Source organism: Ornithorhynchus anatinus, chromosome 20 (assembly GCF_004115215.2).
Source record: "Ornithorhynchus anatinus isolate Pmale09 chromosome 20, mOrnAna1.pri.v4, whole genome shotgun sequence".
NCBI lineage: Eukaryota > Metazoa > Chordata > Mammalia > Monotremata > Ornithorhynchidae > Ornithorhynchus > Ornithorhynchus anatinus.
Genome location: NC_041747.1, coordinates 20,889,159 through 20,911,368, shown reverse-complemented (window position 1 = coordinate 20,911,368; position 22,210 = coordinate 20,889,159). Strand labels below are relative to the sequence as shown.

Below are 22,210 nucleotides of genomic sequence, written 5' to 3'. Positions count from 1 at the left end.
ACTTGGTAGCCAATCACACTTGTTTAGCCGTATATACTCTTACCTTGGCCCAGTAAGAGCAGAGGATGAGAATAACCACCAGACGTCTTTCCACCACAGAGATAATAGAGATATCTGTTCCCCCAACCCTCCCCTCAACTAGGCTGTAAACTTGTTGTGGGCAAGGAACGTGTCTGTTCATTGCTATATTGTACTCTCCCAAACACTTAGTACAGTGTTGTGCTCACAGTAAGTGCTCAGTAAATATGATTGACTGACAGATGTGTAGTGGCTCAGCGGAAAGAGCCTGGGCTTGGGAGTCAGAGGTCATGAGTTTGAATCCCGGCTCTGCCACTTGTCAGCTGTGTGACTTTAGGCAAGTCACTTCACTTCTCTGTGCCTCAGTTCCCTCATCTGTAAAATGGGGATAAGGACTGTGAGCCTCACGTGGGACAACCCGATTACCCTGTATCTACCCCAGCGCTTAGAACAGTGCTCTGCATATAGTAAGCGCTTAACAAATACCAACATTATTATTATTATTATTTTTATTCGGGGTTGTAGTGAAAAGAAAATGAGCTTATATTTGTGAATTTTGAATGGTTAAGTGGAAAGATGTTATATAAATATCTCATGGACTTATTATCGACTAATATTTTGTTAATTACCAACAGTTTATACTGAGGGTTTGACTCTCCAGGAGGTACCACAACCATCAGAAAATAATATTCATGAAGCAGTCTCATGCCTGGTAAATAGCAGGGGCACTTAACAAGTTTAGATGCTTACAATTTGCCTGTCTTTTGTTTGCTTGACTGCTAGTGCGGACCTGAAAACTCCGGCATTTGTATAGTGTGAAATAAATTACATAGAGCCATTTAGTTTCATCCTAATTTGCCGGCATTGAAACATAAGCAATTTATGTGGATGCATTTTGTAATTTAAGGTGAAATGAATATCTTGATGTTTGTCTATGTAGAAAAATATTAGCTATTCACTGAAAATATGGAAAAGGCTGTTTAAGAGAAGAGGAAGGCATAGAATATCAAATATGCCAAGCAAACTTCAATCAATCCTATTTATTGAGTGCTTACTATGTGCAGGTCACAGTACAAAGCGCTTGAGAGAGCACAATACAGCAGAATTAGCAAACATGTTCCCCGCCCACAATGAGCTTACAATTTAGAGAGGGAGACAAACATGTTATATAAATTGGTACAAAACAGGATGAACAGGAATGAGTTTGTTTTAATCACATTGACCTTTAGCAGTGATAAAATCATAGTCATACACACACTTATCACATTTCTGCTTAGCTTCCAAAAAGTTCAAATGAAACTTTTCACCTAGTAGGGATTCTCTTCTTAGTCGTTGAAATCAGAGTCTGGAGAAAACTGTTCATTGCAGCAATACAATATTTACGTGACAGCTAATTTACAGCAACTCTAATATATATCGACATGCAGGTCAGTCTGCCGAAAGAGTATTGACTATAAAGCAAATGCCGTATTCATTAGTAGCTAGGATGATGTGTTGAAAGCACAGCAGACCTGATGACAAATATGCTGTCTGTTATTATAAAACTATGTTGTGAAAGTAGGGATCAAAATGTGTGCCACGATTTTGTCAAATAACTCTCATCATATTATCTGTTTTCAGTGCTGAAGAAAGGCAAAAATGTGATTCTGAAGTAGCTGTGCAAGAATGTTACCCTGAACAAATGTCCCAACAAATGAATTTATTGAATCAACATCTTTATTAACAAAACCTATTTTAAATGAGGGTGAACACCTCTTAGAATGTAAACTCTTTTCCCTTATAAGGTGAATTTCCTTTTCTGGGCTTTCAGATATTTAACGTAATTGATTTGCACAGCTGTCGTGCCCAGAAAAATTGATTCAGCTCCTATGGGTGGGTGACTTTTCACCCAGTCAATCAATAGTTTATTGAGCACTTCTTGTATTTGGAGCATTGCACTGAATACTTGGGAAAAATACAGTGGAGTTGGTAGGAAAGTCAGACCAAGATCACATCCTTTGATTTGAGAATGTCAGCACGTAGTAGTTTGGGTTTTACAATCCTTCAGTAAAATGTCCACTGAATTTCTCTGAGTCAGTAATCCTGAGGCAGTCAGAGATAGAAAAGGTCATAAGCATGATGATACAATAATTCCCTCCAGAACACAACTTTCTAGGGCCCGATTTGGATAGAATGAGAAAGGAAAATTGGGGCTCATAGCACTTTCAAACAGCTGTGAGAGATCCTAAGGCAACGCTACCCAAAGCATGAATGTCTTCAAACAATTCACATTGTATTTCTGTGTCAGAAACACTATCAGATCATTAGCTTTGTGTTGGGGCCGAATTCTTTCATTCAGTCGTATTTTTTGAGCTCTTACTGTGTGCAGAGCAGTGTACTAAATGCTTGGGAGTGTACCATATTACAATAAACAAGCACTTTCCCTGACCGAATGGTTAGTACTATGTCAAATTGCAGTCAGTGCACCTGAGTCCACTGTAAAATGTTGTTGTGCAGAATTTCTAATACAGAAGAACAGTGTAGATGGTAGAAACGAAGTCTAGAAGCAAAGGTCACAGCTTCTAAACCTATGAGTACTTTTCACTTGTGTTTGAACCATCTTAATCAGTAATATTCATTGAGAGCTTACTTTGCGCAGAGCTCTGAAATCGGCACTTGGGAGAGTATACTATACCTAGTAGAAACTATCTCTGCAAACAGTAAGCGCTCAGTCAGTACCATTTATTAGGAGGAGAGGACTCAAGCATAGGAGAGGGGTAAATATTGAAGTGGCAGGAGAGGTGGAAATAGAGGAGATGAGAGATTAGTCAGTGAAGGCCTCCTGGAGGAAATGTAATTTTCAGAGGGCTTGGAAGATGGCGAAAGTAGCAGTCTGCAGTTTGGAAGGCAGTTTCAAACAAGAGGAAGGTGTGAGCAAGAGGTTGGTGAGATTGAGGCGTAGTTGTGAGAGAGCAACCAGGAAGGGGGGATAAATAGGGAGAACATTGCTGATTGCATGCTTGAAAACCCAGTGGTCAGGAGTTAATGCTCACTACAGAGAAGAACATTCTTCCTCCTGAACCTCCTAAACCTTTGCCCACCCTTGAAATCACGATGAACAGTATGATTTCTTTTAGTTGTTAATGCTTGGTTGATGTCTAAGTGCAAACTATGTGGTGGTGATATCCATTACTCTTTTCAACTTCACTCACATGGATGGATGGAATCTTACCATTAGGAGAGACATCTTTGAAAACAGAAATCATGTGTATACTTACCAAGAAACTGGAAAAACTGAGTTTAGGAAATACTTATATACTCAATTTCTCCAGTTTCCTGTTAAGTATGTCATGGAAGATTGAATCTAAATCCTTTCTAAAGATAAGACCTATTATTTTTGCTCCTTTTCCAAAGTCACTTGTGGTCTTCTGCTGGAAGGAAATGAAATTAGTTAGGATTTATTCCTCCCACGGCCAAATTGGTATTTATACATTGTTTCGTAGGGGGAAATGTTTTTTTTTTAATATATTTGTGTATTTCTTTTATGTCTCTTGATTTTTTTTAAAGCTTCATTTTCCTCTTGGGTACTTCACTAGTGCTCAAAAGTAATGGCTATTAATTTTGTGATGTCTTCAAAAACGACTTTACATTCTGGATATCATCGATTTCATTATGTGTAATTGAATACTTGTAAATCCTCCTTTATTTCAATGTAGTTCATTGACATTGTATGCCAGGTTTTGCTTGTTGCTGTTGTCTGATCGTAGCTGACCTACTTTGTGAAGATGAAGCTTAAAAATTGTTAAAGGCATGTGCTTTTTCAGTGTTATCTATTTGAAACTGGGATAGATCATCCCATGGTGATTTCTTCATCTTCCCATCACACATCATAATACTTGGCTAAGATAAAAAAAACCTTTTTGACCGTACTAAAAATGATGATCTTTTGCACTAGTAACTTAATTTAGAAAAATGACTTGGTAGGAACAAAGGATTTCACTGTAGCATTTTTTAAGTCAGACCCATTTGAAAGAATGGATGTCGAAAACAATGTATAAATATATAAATCATAATGGTTTTCGTATTAAAGCAGAAATATGTTGCACATATATAGTAGATTTCCTTTGACCTCCTCAAGGTGATTTATATTCCACTAGCAGGTTGCGTGAAAGGCTACTTTCTAGGTATCATATGGTAAGGGATGATGGACCCTCTAATAATATTTTTTTTCCCTCCTTATGAATCTCATTTAACAAGGCGATATTCAGTTCACAGTCCATGGTAATGATTAGTGAAAATCTCCAGAAGGCAGTCCTTTGCACTGTTCTACAGAAGTGTTTGTGTTGAACGATATAGGTGAATTAATTTTAAAAAGAATTTTGCCTGTGTGTTTATTTCAGTGTCCCTTGACCTGGCAGAGCAAATGGGAAGGTCCAGAAGATCCCCTGCAGTATCTCAGAGGTCTTATAGCTCGAGCCATTGCAATTCAGGTAAGCCCAACTGCGTGCTGTGTGACCTTATTAATTTTTTTAAGCGTATTTAAGTGTTACTCTGTGCCAGGCTCTGAACTAAGTGCTGGGGTAGAGACAAGCTATTCAGGTGGGACACAGTCCATGTCCCACGTGGGGCTTATCTTCTTACAACTCCCCATTTTACCGATGAGGTAACTGAGGCCTAGAGAAGTTAAGTGGCTTGTCCAAGGTCACACTGCAGACAAGGGGTGGATCCGGGATTAGAACCCAGGTCCTCTGACTCCCAGGCCCCCACCAGACCATACTGCTTCTAAAATTGTTGACTAATCAAGAATATTTATTAATTACTTAAGGATGTAGAGCACTTTACTTGAGAGAGGACAGTAGAGTCAGAAGGCCTAACTTCTGACTTCTGACAGTAGAGTCAGAAGATCCCAAGGAGTTTACGGTCTTAACGGAGGAGGAAATACAAAATTGTTTGTATAGATTGGAGGGTGAAAGAGAATGGAAAGATGGATATGTGGATGAATACTTGAAGAGAGTGTAAGTCGATTTGTACAAAAGCGCATTGACTAAGGACAAAAGGCAAGTATGGGCAGTAGAGCATATGAAATTAAGAAATAGGGGCAGTAGGATTTTTCTGGGGAGTTCCCGTTACTGATCCCGCCACAACAAACTCTGTTACTCCAGTTTCAATAGTCTGCTTGAAACTTCCTTGAAACTTCTCAGAGGATTATGGCTGCTACTGTGAAACAGCCTTAGAGCACTTTAACATGAACTCCCTTATTTTCAGTCTTTCAAAAGATGCATTACCTATGGATCATTTCATACCAAGCATAATTCTCCATCCGAAAAAGTGTCCGATTCTTCTTGTTCCTGCTGGTCTCTGTCATAGGCTTGATCTCTAGTCCTGGAATTCCGTTTCTGAATTTTGCATCTATGCTCTCATTTCGGTTTTGTTTTGTCCTTGATTTCAGCATCCCAAGCTATGAAGTTGTTTTATTTGCTTTTCTCTTTAGACCAAGGTGACTTTCCTAAAATGCTTTGTGAATTGTTTAATTCCCTTTCTATATTAGTAGCTATGTGATTTCTCTTGGAAGAATGGTTTCTACTTTGAAAGAAGAGGCAATATTTCTGTTGTCATAGATTTATTTTACAAACTTGTCTAAAGAACTTCTGCTACATATCACAAAAGCAACCCCATTAGCAACATTTGATCCCCTCCTTTCTGTCATCTTATTCAAATTTCTACTTTTCCAGTGTTGTTGAAGGGCAGGCCTGCCTCGGGGCAGAAACATTCATTAAATCACCAATTGAGGTCTCTTCTAGCCTTGTTATTCTGTGATCTCTTAATATCTTTGAAAAAAAATTTGATTTCTCTGTTGATTTGTTCCATGTTTCCTACAGTTATAATCATTTAGCAATATTTATACCTCTACTCCACAGAGACCCATGCCGACTTCCTCATATTGTGAACAGGTACTAAAGGTGATATTTCATTATTCCCTTTTCCTCTTGGAAAAAGCTTGGGAATGCTTCCTTTGGTCATCTGAACCTGCACACCGAGTAGATGTTCTTTTCCTAGAAATGATAAATCGGTAGTAGTGTTTTGGGAATTCAATATGAATTCAAAATAAAATGACTTCACTTTTAGTGTTAGCTTTTTTTTTAGCTTGAAAAATCCCTGAATTTCACTTATTTTGTAGATTTTTTTTCTCACTTTTTAACCACTGAAATGATGTCCAAAGTTAAATTGTAGTTTGAGGCCACTGGAAGTATCTATTTTTGAGCTTCATGCTCCTGGTTGCCAAGGCAACTATAGGTAGGACTGAAGAATGATTTTAGCATATCGTTGTGAGCTTATTGAATGATTTTGAATTGTTATTTATAGACCAGAGTGCAAATTAAAATGCCTTGACAGCATGAGCATAAAGTGATTAAGCTGGGAGAAGTGAGTTAATGCCTCTCCGATCCACATGACAGGCATCACCTTTAACTGAAGTTAGATTAGATTGTCATTTCAAAGAATGAAATAGATTTCACAACTCAGGAATCAGTAAAAAAAAAAAAAAAAATTGCAATAGAAGTCCTAGGAAAGAGGCAATTTTTTTTTTCAAAACAACAGGAGTATAGCCTATAGTAATTGGTCCCATAGATATTCCCAGTGAATTCCTTAATTTTAACTTAAATCCTTAATTTCAGTACATTTTGCTGAAGAAGAAAAACAAGTGTAAAAGCAATTGAGCGATGAATTGCTTTTCAGATGACTAATGCTTGTCAAAAACTGACTTATAAAAGTTTTAAAAAGAAGGCACCTACCATATGTTCTGGCTTGTATTGGAAATCACACTAGCTGGGGCGATGTGCCTGTTGATTAAAGTACTAGTACGAATTACTCAACTCTCATCGCTCCCCGAGAAAGGGAGATCATGTTCTTGCCTAATAAAGTCAACTGGTGGAAGTGAGGCTGGTTGTTTCAGGGAAAGTTTATAAGTTTAGGCCTAAGTTTGCAAAATTAAAGGAAATTGAACAGAACAGGACTAGTCACTTCTGCCAGTTCGTCAAGATTTAGTGGACATTTAGTGCTGTACTGGCCCAGGATTTTGGAATACTGCTCAATAAATGCCATTGATTGATTAATTGTTGGGAGTGGGAAGGGGAGTGCATGGTCCAGGCAGGAATAACGGGATATCATGGGGATTCTGGATTCCTTTCCATTGTTCCTTCCCGTAAAATTGGAGAAGCAATCTTCACAATCTTCATCCCCATTTTACAGAGGAGGTAATCGAGGCCCAGAGAAGTGAAATGACTTGCCCGAGGCCACACAGCAGGCAAGTGGCGGAGCTGGGATTAGAACCCATGACCTTTGACTCCCAGGCCCGTGCTCTATCCACTACACCACTGTGTCTCCCCTTCTATGCTGTAAACTTCTCTTTGGCAGGGATCGTGACCATCTACTCTGTAGTGTCAGCTCGTCCTCTAGACTGTAAGCTCGTTGTGCGCAGGGAATGTGTCTGTTTATTAAATTGTACTCTCCCACGTGCTTAGTACAGTGCTTTGCACACACTAAGCATTCCATAAATAAAACTGAATGAAGGAATGAATAAATGAATACTCTTCCAAGCACCTAGTACAGTGGTCCGTGCAAAGTAAGTGCTCAGTATTTACCACTGATGATGATGCGCCACGTACTTCAGTAAGTGCTCAATAAATGCCATCGATTGGCTGAGCACTTACTCGGTACAAATCACCACACTACCCATGCGGGAGAGTTCAGTTGAGTTAGGACACATGATCCCTGCCTTTGAGCTGCTTACGACCTAGCTCTCCTGCTTCTCCTACTCAAACTTTCTCTTACTCTCTGTTACCCCTACTAGATTGTAGGCTCCTTGAGGGAAATTAGTAGATTACTGTACTCTTCCAAGTGCTCAGTAAAGCGTTCTGCATAGAGCAAGCACTGGAATATTATGGATTGAAATGCATTTCAGAATGTGTATGCTTCTTTAATCGACGCTATTCTGAGCAGCATGCGTAGGCATGGAATTCTATAATTTTTTGCTTCAGCAGCACGTAACTCGCAAGCCCAGAGAAATGGCCACTGAATGACACTTTTAAGCAGCAAGCAAGTCTATAAAACATAATACATTTTCCTGAAATAGTAAAATGTTTCATGTGCTATGCTGCTATCTCATCGCAACTAGAAGGGAATTTTATCCTAAAACTCTGCCATAGGGAAATGGCTAAAAAAGATGAATGTTAATGTGTATTTTGTATTAATTCTGTTTGAATACACAGTTTCTAGTTCAAGAAATCATTTGTTGGGTAAGATTTTTTTTTAATCCCCTAACACTTGAAATTAAATGCCTTTGGACATTTTTAAAGGATTAGTGTAAGCGCTACATTATTTTTTTTTCCAGTACAAATTATTGTTGTGTAGGTATCAGTTTTTACAGTCCATTAAACTAGTATAGAGAAGTACCTCTCACTCTGTTGTGCAATTGATATTAGATGAGCTTCAAAGGAGATACAAGCTGTACGGTGTAATATCCAATTCATTTCAGCTTCTCTATCATTTTTTCTGTATGTACTGGTGAACACTGGGAGCAATTGTGATCAATTCTTCCAAGAAGCAATAACATGTAGATCTTGTGGTACTGCACTCTGTCTAGCTGATAGGGAATTACTATCAGTGCAAAAATCCAGGCTACTAAACATCTCAGGATTATATTCCCTGATAATGCAATGCTACAGTAATGTGACTAAATCTCCCCCTCGTTGTCCAGTATATCACCATCAGTAGGGTGGCCGGTTTTGCATCGTGGGATATTCAAGCTCTCTAGTCCAGTGCTCTGCACACTAAGGGCTCAGTAAATACGACTGAATTAATGAATTCAGTAAATGCTTGCTGATTGATAACGACGTTCAGTCAACTGATGCAACGTGTAAAATACTGGCTCGTTTGGACAGCGTGGTGTCCAGAACCTAGCAATTTTGATGACGGCCCATCTGCCTCGTCGATGCACTGCAATTTGAGCTTTTCCACTGTTCCCCTCCCCTATTGCTTGCCCCCCAGGGATGAGCTCACCTCAGGGTCAGCTCCGGATACTGGACAGGCCAGTGGAAGTGCAGGAGGCTGTTTCCTTGTTCTGATGTGTATAGATCTACAATTCTATTCATTTATATTGATGCATGTTTATTTGTTTTGATGTCTGTCTCCCCTCTTCTAGACTCTGAGCCCTGTGTGGGCAGGGATTCTCTCTCTTATTTGCCTAATTGTATTTTCCAAGTGCTTAGCACAGTGCCCTAAACACAGTAAGAACCCAATAAATACGATCGAATGAATGAATGAGGGTCACTGAGGAGGTGCCAGGATCCCTAGACAGTAACTGCCCAATGGATGAACTCCGTGATGACCAATCAGGAACTTTGTAAGAGAGATGCACACCTTCTACCCTAAAGGCTTGCAGTCACTGAGTGCAAGGCCAGAACTCTACAAATGTGGCAAGTAAATGATAAAGTGGCCATTCTTTTGTTATCATGTGCTTTCGTTGTATTTACTTCCTCTGGAGCAACATGGTGTAGTGTATAGAGCACGGGTCTGGGAGTCATCCTCCACTTGTCTGCTGTGTGACCTTAGGCATGTCGTTTTACTTCTCTGAGCCTCAGTTACCTCATCTGGAAAATGGGGATTAAGACTGTGAGCCCCACGTGGGACGGACTGTGTCCAACCCCATTTGCTCTGTCCACCCCGGGGCCTGGTGCATAGTAAGCCCTTAACAAATACCTTAATTATTATTATTAATTATAAAGGGCCCTGGTGGTGTAAGTTTACCATCTCTTCTCACGTCATGCAAGCGCACAGGCTTTACCAATGATTCCAACACTATCTTCCTGGAGTGGCATGAAGACCCGGTTTAGGAATACAGGTCAGGTTATGCGGCGTTAAAATAACTCAGCGCTTGGACAGAAATCGTAGATGGCACTGGGGAACGTAGAGGAGGCGGTAGGATCGAGGCACATTAGAAGGAGAAGGAAGGGCATCTTGAAGCCCTATGTCTGCTGCAGGTGAGGGGCCTTAATTTTGGAAGAGGGAAATCACTTGAGACACAGCACTGGAAAGACAGGAAATCCTGGGAAGGAACAGGCTCAGTGCTGTAAGAAAGGGAGGGGAAAAAAGAGCCAGGTGATGTGGCTGGCCTGTGAGGCAGGAGGCCGGGCTGGGGAGAGTGCAGTGTGGGGGAACTGGTGAAATGACGGGGTGGGACTTGTTCGGGGTATGGGGCACGAGGGGAAGGTCCAGGAGAGCCACGGGGACAAATGTTTCAAAGAGTCACAGGAGGGGTGAGGTGAGTGAAATGGGAACTGAAGAGGGAGGGTGGAGAAGGCAAGGCGAGTTAAGAAGAAAATGCTTAATGCTTCAGTAGGCGACAGATGGTGTCCCTCATAAAATGCGGAGAGTAGGGACAGGACAACACGGAACTCAGTGAGAGAAGGCAGACAAATCTTTTTTTTTTTTTTTTTACAGAGAGAACTAGGACTGCAGCCACATTACCATTCCTGTGGCTTGCTAGGACAAAAGCACAGCAAAATCACTGATGTAGAGGGCAGTTTTGTGGCTAATCCAGCACACGATGGAGCTTGGACTCTAAAAATGGGCTTGCTGGTTAACCCTAACCCCATCTTCTGACTAGATACAGCATGGCCTAGTGGAAAGAACACAGGCCTGGGAGTCAAAGGACCTGGGTGCTAATTCCAGCTCCGCCACGTAATAATAACGATATTTAAGTGGTTACTATGTGCCAGGCACTGTACCCACTACTAAGTGTTGGGTTGGATACAAGCAAATTGAGTTGGACGCATTCCCTGTCCCACGTGGGTCTCACAGTCTCAATCCCCATTTTACAGATGAGCGAAATGAGGCACTGAGAAGTGAAGTGACTTGCCCGAGGTCACACAGAAGACAAGTGGCTGAGTCAGGATGCGGACCTGTGACCCTCTGACTCCCAGGCCCGTGCTCTATCCACTATGCAGCGTGGCTCAGTGGAAAGAGCACGGGCTTGGGAGTCAGAGGTCATGAGTTCGAATCCCAGCTCTGCCACTTGACAGCTGTGTGACTGTGGGCAAGTCACTTAACTTCTCTGTGCCTCAGTTACCTCATCTGTGAAATGGGGATTAACTGTGAGCCTCACGTGGGACAACCTGATTACCCTGTATCTACCCCAGCGCTTAGAACAGTGCTCGGCACCTAGTAAGCGCTTAACAAATACCAACATTATTATGCCATTCTGCTTCGCACTTACCTGCTGTGTGGCCTTGAGCAAGTCACTTCACTTCTCTGTCACTCAGTTCCCGTGTGAGAAAATGAGCTTCCCCAAGAAAACGAGGAGAGTTAGGAGAGGACCCCAAACAGAACCATGTGGTCACCCACATTTAAAGCGTGAGGGGAGGAAGAGGAGCCAGGAAAGGAGACTGAGAGAGAGCAGTTGGAAATGGCTTAAGCTCCTTGGAGGCAGGCATCTTGTGTACCAACTCTGATAGTTTTCCAAGTGCTTAATACAGTGCTCTGCACACAGTAAATGCTCAATAAGTACCACGGATTGGTTAATTGAGAGAACGAGGAAATCTTAGTGAAACCAAAGTCAGATAGCTTCTCCAAGCAGGAAGCAGATCATAATTCCAGCCACCAGCCCAGAACTATTTTCACAGACCTGGGAGTTAGAGGACCTGGGTTCTTATCCCAGTCTGGCACTTGTCTGCTGGGTGTCCTTCGGCAAATCACTTCACTTCTCTGTGCCTCAGCTACTTCATCTGTACGATGGGGATTAAGACCTTCTCCTTTATACTTAAGCTGTTAGCCCCTTGTGGGACAGAGACTGTCCAACCTGGCTATCCTGTAGATATCACAGAGCGTGGCACATAGTAAAGCAAACAAATGAAAGAGGGATTGAGGATCCATTCCGCCTACTTGGATTGTTCCCTTTATTGCACTTGCCCTTGGATTTGCACCCTTTATTAACCCCAGCCCCACAGCCCTCGGGCCATAGCCATAATTTATTTCTAATCGTGTCTTTCTCCCCCTCTAAACTGTAAGCTCATTTTGGGCCGGGAAAGTGTCTACCAACTCTGTCATACATACTCTCCCAAGCGCTTAGTTCAGTGCTCTACATAGGGTAAGCGCTCAATAAATACGATCGATCGTTCGAGTAATCGACTGACTTGCCCTTCCCTTCTGTCTGTTGCAACTCTGGCTTCACAAGCCTCAAATGGGCGTTTTTCTCCCTTCACTGGTCCTCCTGCCAATTCTTAAGGTCCTCCTTTAGATTCTCCTCAGCTGGTTGATTTCAGCCTCCTCTACCACTCGGGATGCAGTCTTCTCCCACCTCGGCTCCTTCTGCCTTCTCCCTAAATCTGTCCTTGGGACATTTCAGTCCACTCTCATTTGTCCCGTCCTTCGTGGAGCGGCGAGGTCTTCTAAAGGCTCAAAGCACCCATAAGTGAACAAACAAAATAATTAGCCCAATAAAAATTAATTTGGTATTCTACAACAGTAAAAATGCAAAAGGAACTACCTCGTGGGTGTCTAATAGGAAAATGCAGAATTCTTAGCAGACTCCGTTTTATTGCTAAAATCAATAAATTGCCTCTACACCTATCTGTTTATTTGCATCGATGAAGATAAAATCAGTTAAATGCCTGATAAATCTCACAATTAAACTGTTTTCTCCCAATTTAACTGTATTCCAAGGCTAGGAGGGATACTTTCCTCGTGTTTGACATTCACAACTCCTATTATGATAATGGGAATTGCACATGGCCGATGCCTCTGGGGTCCCAAGTTCCTTCTGCCAAATCTCATTATTTCTGTGTTTGTGTATTTAATTTGATTATCTGAGGAAGCTCAGCTAAAATGCCGCACATCCTAGGTTTCCAAGAAGTTCTGTTTGTTCCCGGTTTTTAGCTGAGTTGATTAAAGGATCCCCGAGAAGGAGCATGGCCTAGTGGAGAGAGCCCGGGCCTGAGAGTCGAAGGACCCGGGTTCTAATTCTGGCTCTGCCACATGTCTGCTGGGTGACCTTGGACAAGTCACTTCACTTCTCTGTGTCTTGGTTACCTCATCTGTAAAATGGGGATTATGACTGTGAGCCACATGTGGGACAGGTACTGTGTTAAACCTGTTTAACTTGTACCTATCCCAGTGCTTAGAACTGTGCTTGATCCATAGTTAAGTGCTTAACAAATGCCATCATCATCAATATTATTATTATTATTATTCTCTGTGTATCAGCTACCTCACCTGTAAAATGGGGATTAAGATTGTGAGCCCTGTGAGGGACAAGGATTTTGTCCAACCTGATTAGCTTGTATCTACCCCAGCACTTAATACAGTGCCTGGCACATAGTAAGCACTTAAATACTATTAAAAGAAAGAATGACGATAAGGATTGCTTTGAATAGTTTCTCCATCGGAGACTGAGACAAAGCCTTGGTTCCAAAGACCCTAACAACCTGAATTCTGTGAAGACAGTGCTTCTTCTTTCCAAAGGTGCAACATACTATTCATCTAGAAAATGAGCTGCCTTTCCGGTGTTGCCTGGGAAAATTAAATTGATTTTAGGTATTGTCTAAAGTGTATCTCTAGAATCCCTGAGGATGTTAGACCTAGACAAAGACAAGAGCAAACTTTGTTTTATAAAGCAAGTTGTAAAATAGGGCTTTTCATTTTTCCCCTAGGAGCAACTATTAGATTCTTCCCAATCCCAACCCTTGAACATGAAACATGAAACCAACTGTGAGAAAATCAATCATATTTATTGAGCGCTTACTGAATGTGGAGCAAAGTATTAAGTGCTAGGGAGAGTACAATACAACAGGGTTGATGGACAAGTTCCCTGTCCAGAAGAAGTTTACAGTCAAGAGCTGGAGAAGGAGGCAGTTTCCAGATGTGTGTCTAAGAGTAGCCTAAAACATGCTCCCGGGAACGAGGGGAGCCCTGTCCAAATTTGGTTGCACCAGCTCCCCTAGGGACCGAATGCATACGACAGACCGACAAACATTCCAAAATAGATATCAGATTGAATCAACCTTTAAAATGCAACCACATAATTTTTGGGGGGGTTGAGGGCAGGGGTTATACTGCTAATTATGAACCAGAATATCACCTATGTTTTTATTGGGGAAATCTGGCCGAGGATAGAAACTTGTCAGATGTTGGTTAAAAAATACAACCACCCCAGTTAAATCTTGTGTTTTTTCTATAAGCTGCTTTCTGTTCAATCTGACAGACTAAGTCCTTGTTAGGGTAGCAAGATTAGACTTTTGCTTTGTTCTTTACTATCGGGTATTCTCAGTCTTTGTTGGGTTGGCAGATTTTATTAAGTTCTCCCACCCTTGCAAAATACCACTCTTGTATGTAATGCCGTAAGTACAAGAGTGATATTTTGCTATAGGCGATCAGTGTTGAGTAGAATTTTTATGTTTGAAATTTTAAGTTTAAAAAATTACTAAATATTAATCGCCTATAGCAATTCCCCAACCTATTAAATGATCACATTCTTGAGGATAGGAAATGTCTGATATTAGAATGAGGTTAGCGTTATGTGAAGGCATTGCTTGTTAAGGTCATTGCTAGAATAATGTCAGTATAATACGGAAGGAACTGTGACTCAGCACAGCTGCAGACCCAAGTCATTGGTTTCTGTTTTTTTATCCGTGGTACCACAAAAGTTAACGAGCAGCAAGTTTATTCTGTTCCATCATCTTTTATTTGTGACCCGAAGACTAAGGCAGAAGTACCATATTTAATATGGTTCCCTCTCATTGAAGGGAGGTCACCTGGACTTCTGCCTCGTGGGAATGTGGCATTGTTAGTGAGTTCATAAATACCAATGATGGATCGATTCAGGAGAGACGTGAGCCCTTCTCTCTGTCAAAAACTGAGCTGGCCTTTTTACTCTTTTTCTACCTCTTGGTCTAGCTCTATACTGCTGGTCTGGGAATATCACCTCAGGAGCAGAATGCCAATCACAATTTTTGGTTGAGTGTTTGATCTCTTAGTGTGGTCAACTACATAATCCGAATTTTCTGAAGTCTTAGCCCCGGGCCAACTCTGTAGTGTGTAGTGTTTGATTTCTTAGTGTGGTCAACTACATAATCCGAATTTTCTGAAGTCTTAGCCCCGGGCCAACTCTGTAGAGTGATTCGTCATAACCTGTATGTCTTCTTTTCTATTTGCCTCGATCAGGAATGGGGAGGGTGTACAACCTAATTAACTTGCATCTCCCCCATCCCTTAGAACAGTATGTGCCACATGGTAAGCGCTCAACAAATTTATAAAAAAAAAAGCTGTCATTATCATCTATTAGTAATTCCGGGATGTCTGCTTCAATGACATGTGATGGTGTTGGCTGCCAGTTGAGCTAAGAGAAAATCTCAGTGGATGGGAAGCATATTCTGGCTCTAACTTCCTCTCCTCGATTTATTTTTTAAGTCTAGTGGCATCCAATAGGTTGAATGTGACGACTTAACACACAGCCTGACTTCATTTGCTTTAAAATTTGACAGAGCTGTATTTTGTTGATCTGTCTGACAATCATTGGTATTTACTGAATGCTTACTGTGCACAGAGCATGGTACTAAGCCCTTGGGAGAATAGAATACAACAGTCGATGTGGTCAAATATTTTATAATGTCTCCGAAAACATTTTGTAAGCCTTGGTTTGCCACCCAGCGCAATTCCCAAGTCTGTCATGCTACAGAGTTCACGTCTGTAAGCTCTTCCATTACAGCATCAGCTGTTTTTGGACAGGGAATGTGTCTTGTTCTCCAGTCACCATTCCCAAGCACTTAGTACTCCCGTGTTTTGTTCTGCTGTCTGATTGGAATTCAGAAGGATTCTGGCTAGAGTCTTATGGGCAATGGGAAGTAATAAGGTGGCTGGTAGTTTCTCACCCTAAGCTCTCCCACTTCCTGAAAATGGTGATCTTGGTAGCATCTGGGAAATCCTATGGCATTTCTTCAATGTTCCATATCTTGAGGAAGAGCTCGTGCACATGACTGATGTTTCGGGTGCCTACTTGCTTATTGTTTTTTTTATAGAATTGCTGCTTATGAACTTAGATCTGCTAGGGTAGTTCCGGACAGATGTTGGGTAGATGCTCTTAGCCAAATGTTGGATTGGAACCAGAACTAGGAACTCTCGGATCCATTTAGAGGAGACAGTAGGTTGGAAATTGTTAAGCTTGAGTATGTGATTTAAAGTTGTCAGCTCCTGCTCTAGATTCCATAGTGATTGGACACAGGTAAATATCTGAATGAATTAGGTGATTGTTCCTCACAGACTTAGATATATTTTTTGCTCTACTTGTAGTCGCCGGGGGAAGGCATTCTGGATTTCTGTCAACTAGTAACATTCAGTGGTTACTTCCCACAGTCTGTCTCACCTTTGAATTTTATCAATATACCTTTTTAATTTTGGAAGTAGTCTAAACAAACAAAATTGCTGGGAACTTGGGAGTTTTGTGAAATGAAGGACAATTTGTCCTGAACTGAAATCTAATATATTCAGAGTGAAATATATTTCCAGTTGTTGTGTAGACCGGGGCAAACAAAAGCATTAGAATGCAAACATTCCTGACTGTAACAAGTTTTCCAGTTTCCTGAATGAATAGACTCTAGTAACCCTTAATAATAACAGCTCTTGTTAGGTGCTTGCTATGTGCCAAGCACAGTTCTAAGTGCTGAGGTAGATACAAGTTAGTCAGGTTGGACACAGTCCCTGTCCCACACTCTTAATCCCCGTTTTACAGATGAGGTAACTGAGGCCCGGAGAAGTGAAATGACTTGACCAAGGAGACACAGCAGACGTGTGGCAGAGCTAGGATTAGAATTCAGGTCCTTCTGATTCCCAGGCCCGTGCTCTTTCCACTAAGCCACGCTGCTTCTCATCAACAAGATAATGTTGTTCATCAACACTGGCTCATCAAAAAGATAAATGAACAAATTTTGCATTATACTTACAAGTATCATGTAGCATAGTACACAACTATTATGTAGTAGATATAATGCATTCATTCAGTACTCATTCAATAGTATTTATTGAGCGCTTACTATGTGCAGAGCACTGTACTAAGCGCTTGGGATGAACAAGTCGGATGCAAATGCAAATTTGCAAATTTGCAAATAATGCAAATTTTGTTTGTGTATACACAAGATATATACATATATATATATATATATATATATATATATATATATATGTATGACTTTGGTTTTAGCTGCAGGCATTACATGTTATCTGTAACCTTGTTTCTAGCCCCACCATTTTGATCTCTGATCGACTTCCTTATAAGCCTGCCTTATGCTGATGGCATTACGCCACTATTTCATCCCAGGAGTATACACGCAGACACACCCTTGGAGGTTGTTCTTTTGGGTATCTTTAAATACAATATTTAAAGCATTCCAGACCAATGCTGTTGGAGTGTAGTTCACTGACATATTTTAATTTTACATATTTGAGGGACATATATCTCACATTCTGGACTGCTCCAGTGAAAAGAATCCCAACTTCATCAACATTAAAATTTTTTTGTAATTTTATCTTCTGATTTTTCACAGAAGCAGAAAGGCCATACATTTTCAGCATAAATGAGGTTTTAACTGTATTAGGTCTGAGTTTGATGGAAATGGAAAGTAGCCTTGAGATTAAGGGTTCAAATTCCTTCATAGGGTGCATGGAAACATACATGTACAGCTGATGTTTCCTAAACATCATTTGGAGAGGAAAGCATGGAGGTTTATTCCAGGCAATACAGTTTTAAACTGCAACAGCTCAAATTATCCAAATGCTCTAAGACTTTGTAGAGTCTGCACCATTAGAAAGACAATCAGGCCTTGTTGATTTTTTTGGTTTGTTTTCTTATTTGGAATATGACTGCTATGTTTTTGCCCACCCCAACATAAAGATATGTAATTTTCTATCCCACTGTTACTTAAAGGCAAAATTAGTTTCTACTTCGACTTCATCGTCCATGTTTCCTTTGATACCACTGATTTGCACAACTAACCTAAGTCTGTAACACCCACAGAGTACACATTGCATTTACTTGTATGAAGTAATTTGCCTTTTGGACATTATTGTGAAAAGAATTGTGCAGGATTCGATTTTTCTCTTGTCAGCTATTATAAAAATGCTGTCACCTTATTAGTTCATACATGCCTACACTGGCCAAAAAAACTTCAAAAGTTTGGCGAAAAGTAGAGTGTTAGTGGAGAAGAGCAAAATCTTCCAAGTGCCTTTTGGATACAAGGTTTCATTTGGCATTAGATTAAAAAAAAATACTCACAACCCCAGCCAACCAGCTAAAGGATGAAGTGGAAAGTACATGATTCAAACTGTACAGGAGTTCAATTGAACCTTAAGTTGTATAAATGATAATGTGAAAATCCATCAGCATCTGTTCAATTCTTTCCACTGCCGCTCAATAAAAGGCAGTCAGTTTGCTGAGGGTGATTATAGGAGATAAGGAGGCCCTGTTTTCAAGTAGAAAACACCCTATAGATGTTATGTGCAAAATGTCTACCCTTTCCTGCCTTAGACAATCCTCCTAGATTTTTATTATGAAAAAGAATTTTAATAAGCTATCAATTAAGGATTTGATATTGTGCTCTCCCAAACAGTAAGTGCTCAATAAATACCGTCGATTGAATGGTTTAAGTGTCCTCTGCAGGGATTGTAATAGGAATTTTTGAGAACTTTCTAGTAAGACAAATTTTGGCCAGATTGGTTTATAAGGGTTTCTAAAACCGGGAGTCAAAATGGAAGCAGCGTGGCATAGTAGATAGAGCATGAGAGGTAGGTCATGAGTTCTAATTCTGGCTCCACCACTTGTCTGCAGTGTGACCCATCAGCAGCCCATATTCACGTAATTACCTTTCTTCAGTCCTTTTGGGTGTAGGTTTAGTCAACTGTACATTTACTTATTTTTCTTGATTTCTCTATTTGTAAATATATATATATATATATCCCCAAGTAGAGAGTAAGATCCTAATAATAATAGTATTTGTGATATTTAAGCGCTTACTTTGGGCCAAGCATTGTACTAAACACAGGACATAGATACAAGTTTATCAGGTTGGACAGTATCCCTGCCCACGTAGGGCTCAGTCTCAATTTTACAGATGAGGTATAACTGAGGTGCAGAGAAGTGAAGTGGGTCACACAGCAGAAAAGTGGCAGAGTCAGGATTAGAACCCATGACTTTCCGACTCCCAGGCCACTGCTCTGCAGGGTGGCTCAGTGGAAAGAGCCCGGGCTTCGGAGTCAGAAGTCATGGGTTCGACTCCCGGCTCTGCCACTTGTCAGCTGTGTTGACTGTGGGCAAGTCACTTCACTTCTCTGTGCCTCAGTTACCTCATCTGTAAAATGGGGATTAACTGTGAGCCTCATGTGGGACCTGATTACACTGAATCTCCCCCAGGGCTTAGAACAGTGCTCTGCACATAGTAAGCACTTAACGAGTACCAACATTATCATTATTATTATTATTACACCATACTGCTCCTCGCAGGCAGGGAACATATTATTGTTTTGTCCTTCCCAAGTGCTTAGTGAAGTACCTTAGTTTAGTACGTGGGTGCTCAATAAATACCCATAGTACTACTACTTAATTATGCTGTTTGTTGAAAGCATAAGATAATCAGGTTGGAAATGATCTCTGTGCCACCTGGGGCTCACCTAAAGACTAAGCCTGTAGTAATTAATTAAATGCCTATAGTATTAGAGTTTCTGCCGCCGTATGTGTTTTTGTTTCCAAATGCTCTCCTGCCAGGGATGCTTAGCTCGGCCTGTTAGTACATTACCGAGTGAAACACTCGTGTAAAATGTTTTATTGGGGAAATCATTTGCAAAGTACGGACAGTCCTGCCTTTTAAGCTGCCTCTACGGAGGAAACATTCTGTCTGAAACGTCTAAGAAACAAGGGTAGGCTGATACCTCTTTAAAGTGGCCATGATGACTTCCTCAGTCAATGATAGAGAGTATTTGGTGAAGTATTCCTAAAAACAAGCAAAGCACAAGTTTTGATAATGTGCATGTCTGTGGCTCCAGATACATCTAATTTGCTTCCTTCCAGCAGTGTTGAGACCTTAAAATTGGGTTGACTTGTGCTTTAGGCGTAAAACTCCGTTTATTAGAATAAATAAAGATATTAGCAGATAATCGTTATTCTCCCAAGCGCTTAGAACAAATGCCAAGTGGGGGTAGAGAGGTAGCTCAGTGTGAGAGAAATGGGCAGGCCAGTCAGAGGCAGTCAGGCCTACTAAATATAAATTGTTCACTCAGGTTAATTGTCTGTGTTCAGTGGAAATTTAATATTTGGTGAATGGGTTCTGGTTGACATTTCAACATGTGGGCAGAGAACATATCGCTTACCTTTAGACTTGAATGCTTGTCCTTAAGACTTGTAAGTTCGTTGTGGGCAGGGAACATGTATACCAACTATGTTGTATTGTACTCACCCAAGCGCTTAGTACATGGTTCTGCACACAGGAAGTGCTCAGTAAATCCCACCGACTGACTCTTCCTGTACTTCTGAAGCACTTAGTAGAGTGCATTGATTTTATGCAGGGGATTCTCAACTACTACGCCTTCGTGACAGCAAAATCTACCATTGCCAGCTCAGAAAATCAACTTCATTAGAGTTAGTCTGGCAGTTAAATTAGAGGGGCTTAGATGTCAGGGCTGAGATTGGATGTCAAATATATGTACCCATGTACATAGAGTTTTGTTTCTTGTTTGGTGGGGTTTTTTTTGAGGGTGAGAGGCAGGGAAAATAGGGAGAACAATTATGGTTTATGTGTATGCCCGTTAATATTAGATTTTAAAAACTAATTTTTTAACACTACCATAATTGCATTATTGTTTGGTCATGTAAATTAGTGTCTTATGTTAACTCGGAGTGTAGTTTTTATTCATTTGAAAAATGTTCATATTGTTTTGGTCAGATTTTTGGATCTTCGGAACACGTGAATGTATATTACAGTGCTTCCTCTGGGAATCTATACTTCATTTAGAGTTCATTTGCTTTATGCTTTATTTTCATGGATCCAATTAAAAGTGGTAACTAGGGTGTTTCAATGTTTCATTTTGAAGTCTGTTGAAAATGATACTGAAAGTGATCTTTTTTCACCAGTTTTCATGCATACCTAATAGACTAGTAAATTCTTCACCCATCTAAATTAATGAAAACATTTTGCTATTAGAATATTTCAACCTTAGCAAGGCATAGACTTTTCAACTTTAAAGTAGTGGAAATCTGATCATCATTTACACTGACCTTTGTATTTTTTAAATATGCCCACATGTGTCTCTTGGCAGCTCTTAAGTGTTATTTAAATTCTATGGTTACTGACAAAACAAATGCATTACCTACGATGTTATGTTTTATAAGATTTATGATAACCTCAATTTACAAAAATCTTTCCTACTCAGCATCCATAATTAAGGCAAGATAGCAATAAAATCTGCATTTAGAGTCATTATTAACTTTGAAAGATAAGACCAGGCAGATAAGTCAATTAGCAGCATACCTTTAGCTGAGGAAAACAGAAGACTATCTTATTAATAATAGTTTTAGATAAGGGTAAGCAAACTACATTCGTGACATTTAAAGGTCACTTGATTAAATGAAGAAATAAAAAAATTCTGAAGCACCGTTTTGTCACTTTATGAAAGGAAATAGTTATACTACATTCAGTACATATTTTCAACGACACTTTTATGAAATTCATCCACTTTGGTGCTGATTCCCTTTTACCAGAGTGGGCAAACAGAGAAGTTTGCATTTTTCAATATGTCTGAGCCTTTGCTACAATGAAATACGTTATTATGCAAACACATTGGCTTCGGAGAGTTTATTTCCTCCCATCCTAGCTCTGGCTGACAAAGATTTAAATGGTTGTGTAGATAATAGTGCTTTACAGTAGAAGAAACACAGCTTGTGTCATCCTTTCTGCATGGCAATAACTTAAACAGAATGTTTTCCAACCTCCTTTCAATGCAAAATAAATTGCAGGGTGAATGAGCATTCTGGAATGTTTTAGCATGTGAGAGTATATTTGGTTTTACAACTGACTGCTGAATTAACCTTTTTGTTCCTCATCTAGGATCTGGGGCTGGGAACCCAGTTCTTTTCTTTACATTGAGATATCTAGGAAATAGTGCAAGCAGGAAATAACCCCTG

The 22,210-nt window shown here is 40.3% G+C and overlaps 1 protein-coding gene across 1 annotated transcript in view; it reads left to right on the top strand.

Moving 5' to 3' along the window:
• Positions 1–22,210, top strand: part of DYNC2H1 (dynein cytoplasmic 2 heavy chain 1) — a 194,561-nt gene that overhangs the window by 158,928 nt on the left and 13,423 nt on the right. Inside the window, 1 exon segment of the mRNA XM_007666838.4 lies at positions 4,398–4,487. Within this exon segment, the coding sequence (XP_007665028.2) occupies positions 4,398–4,487 (90 nt within the window).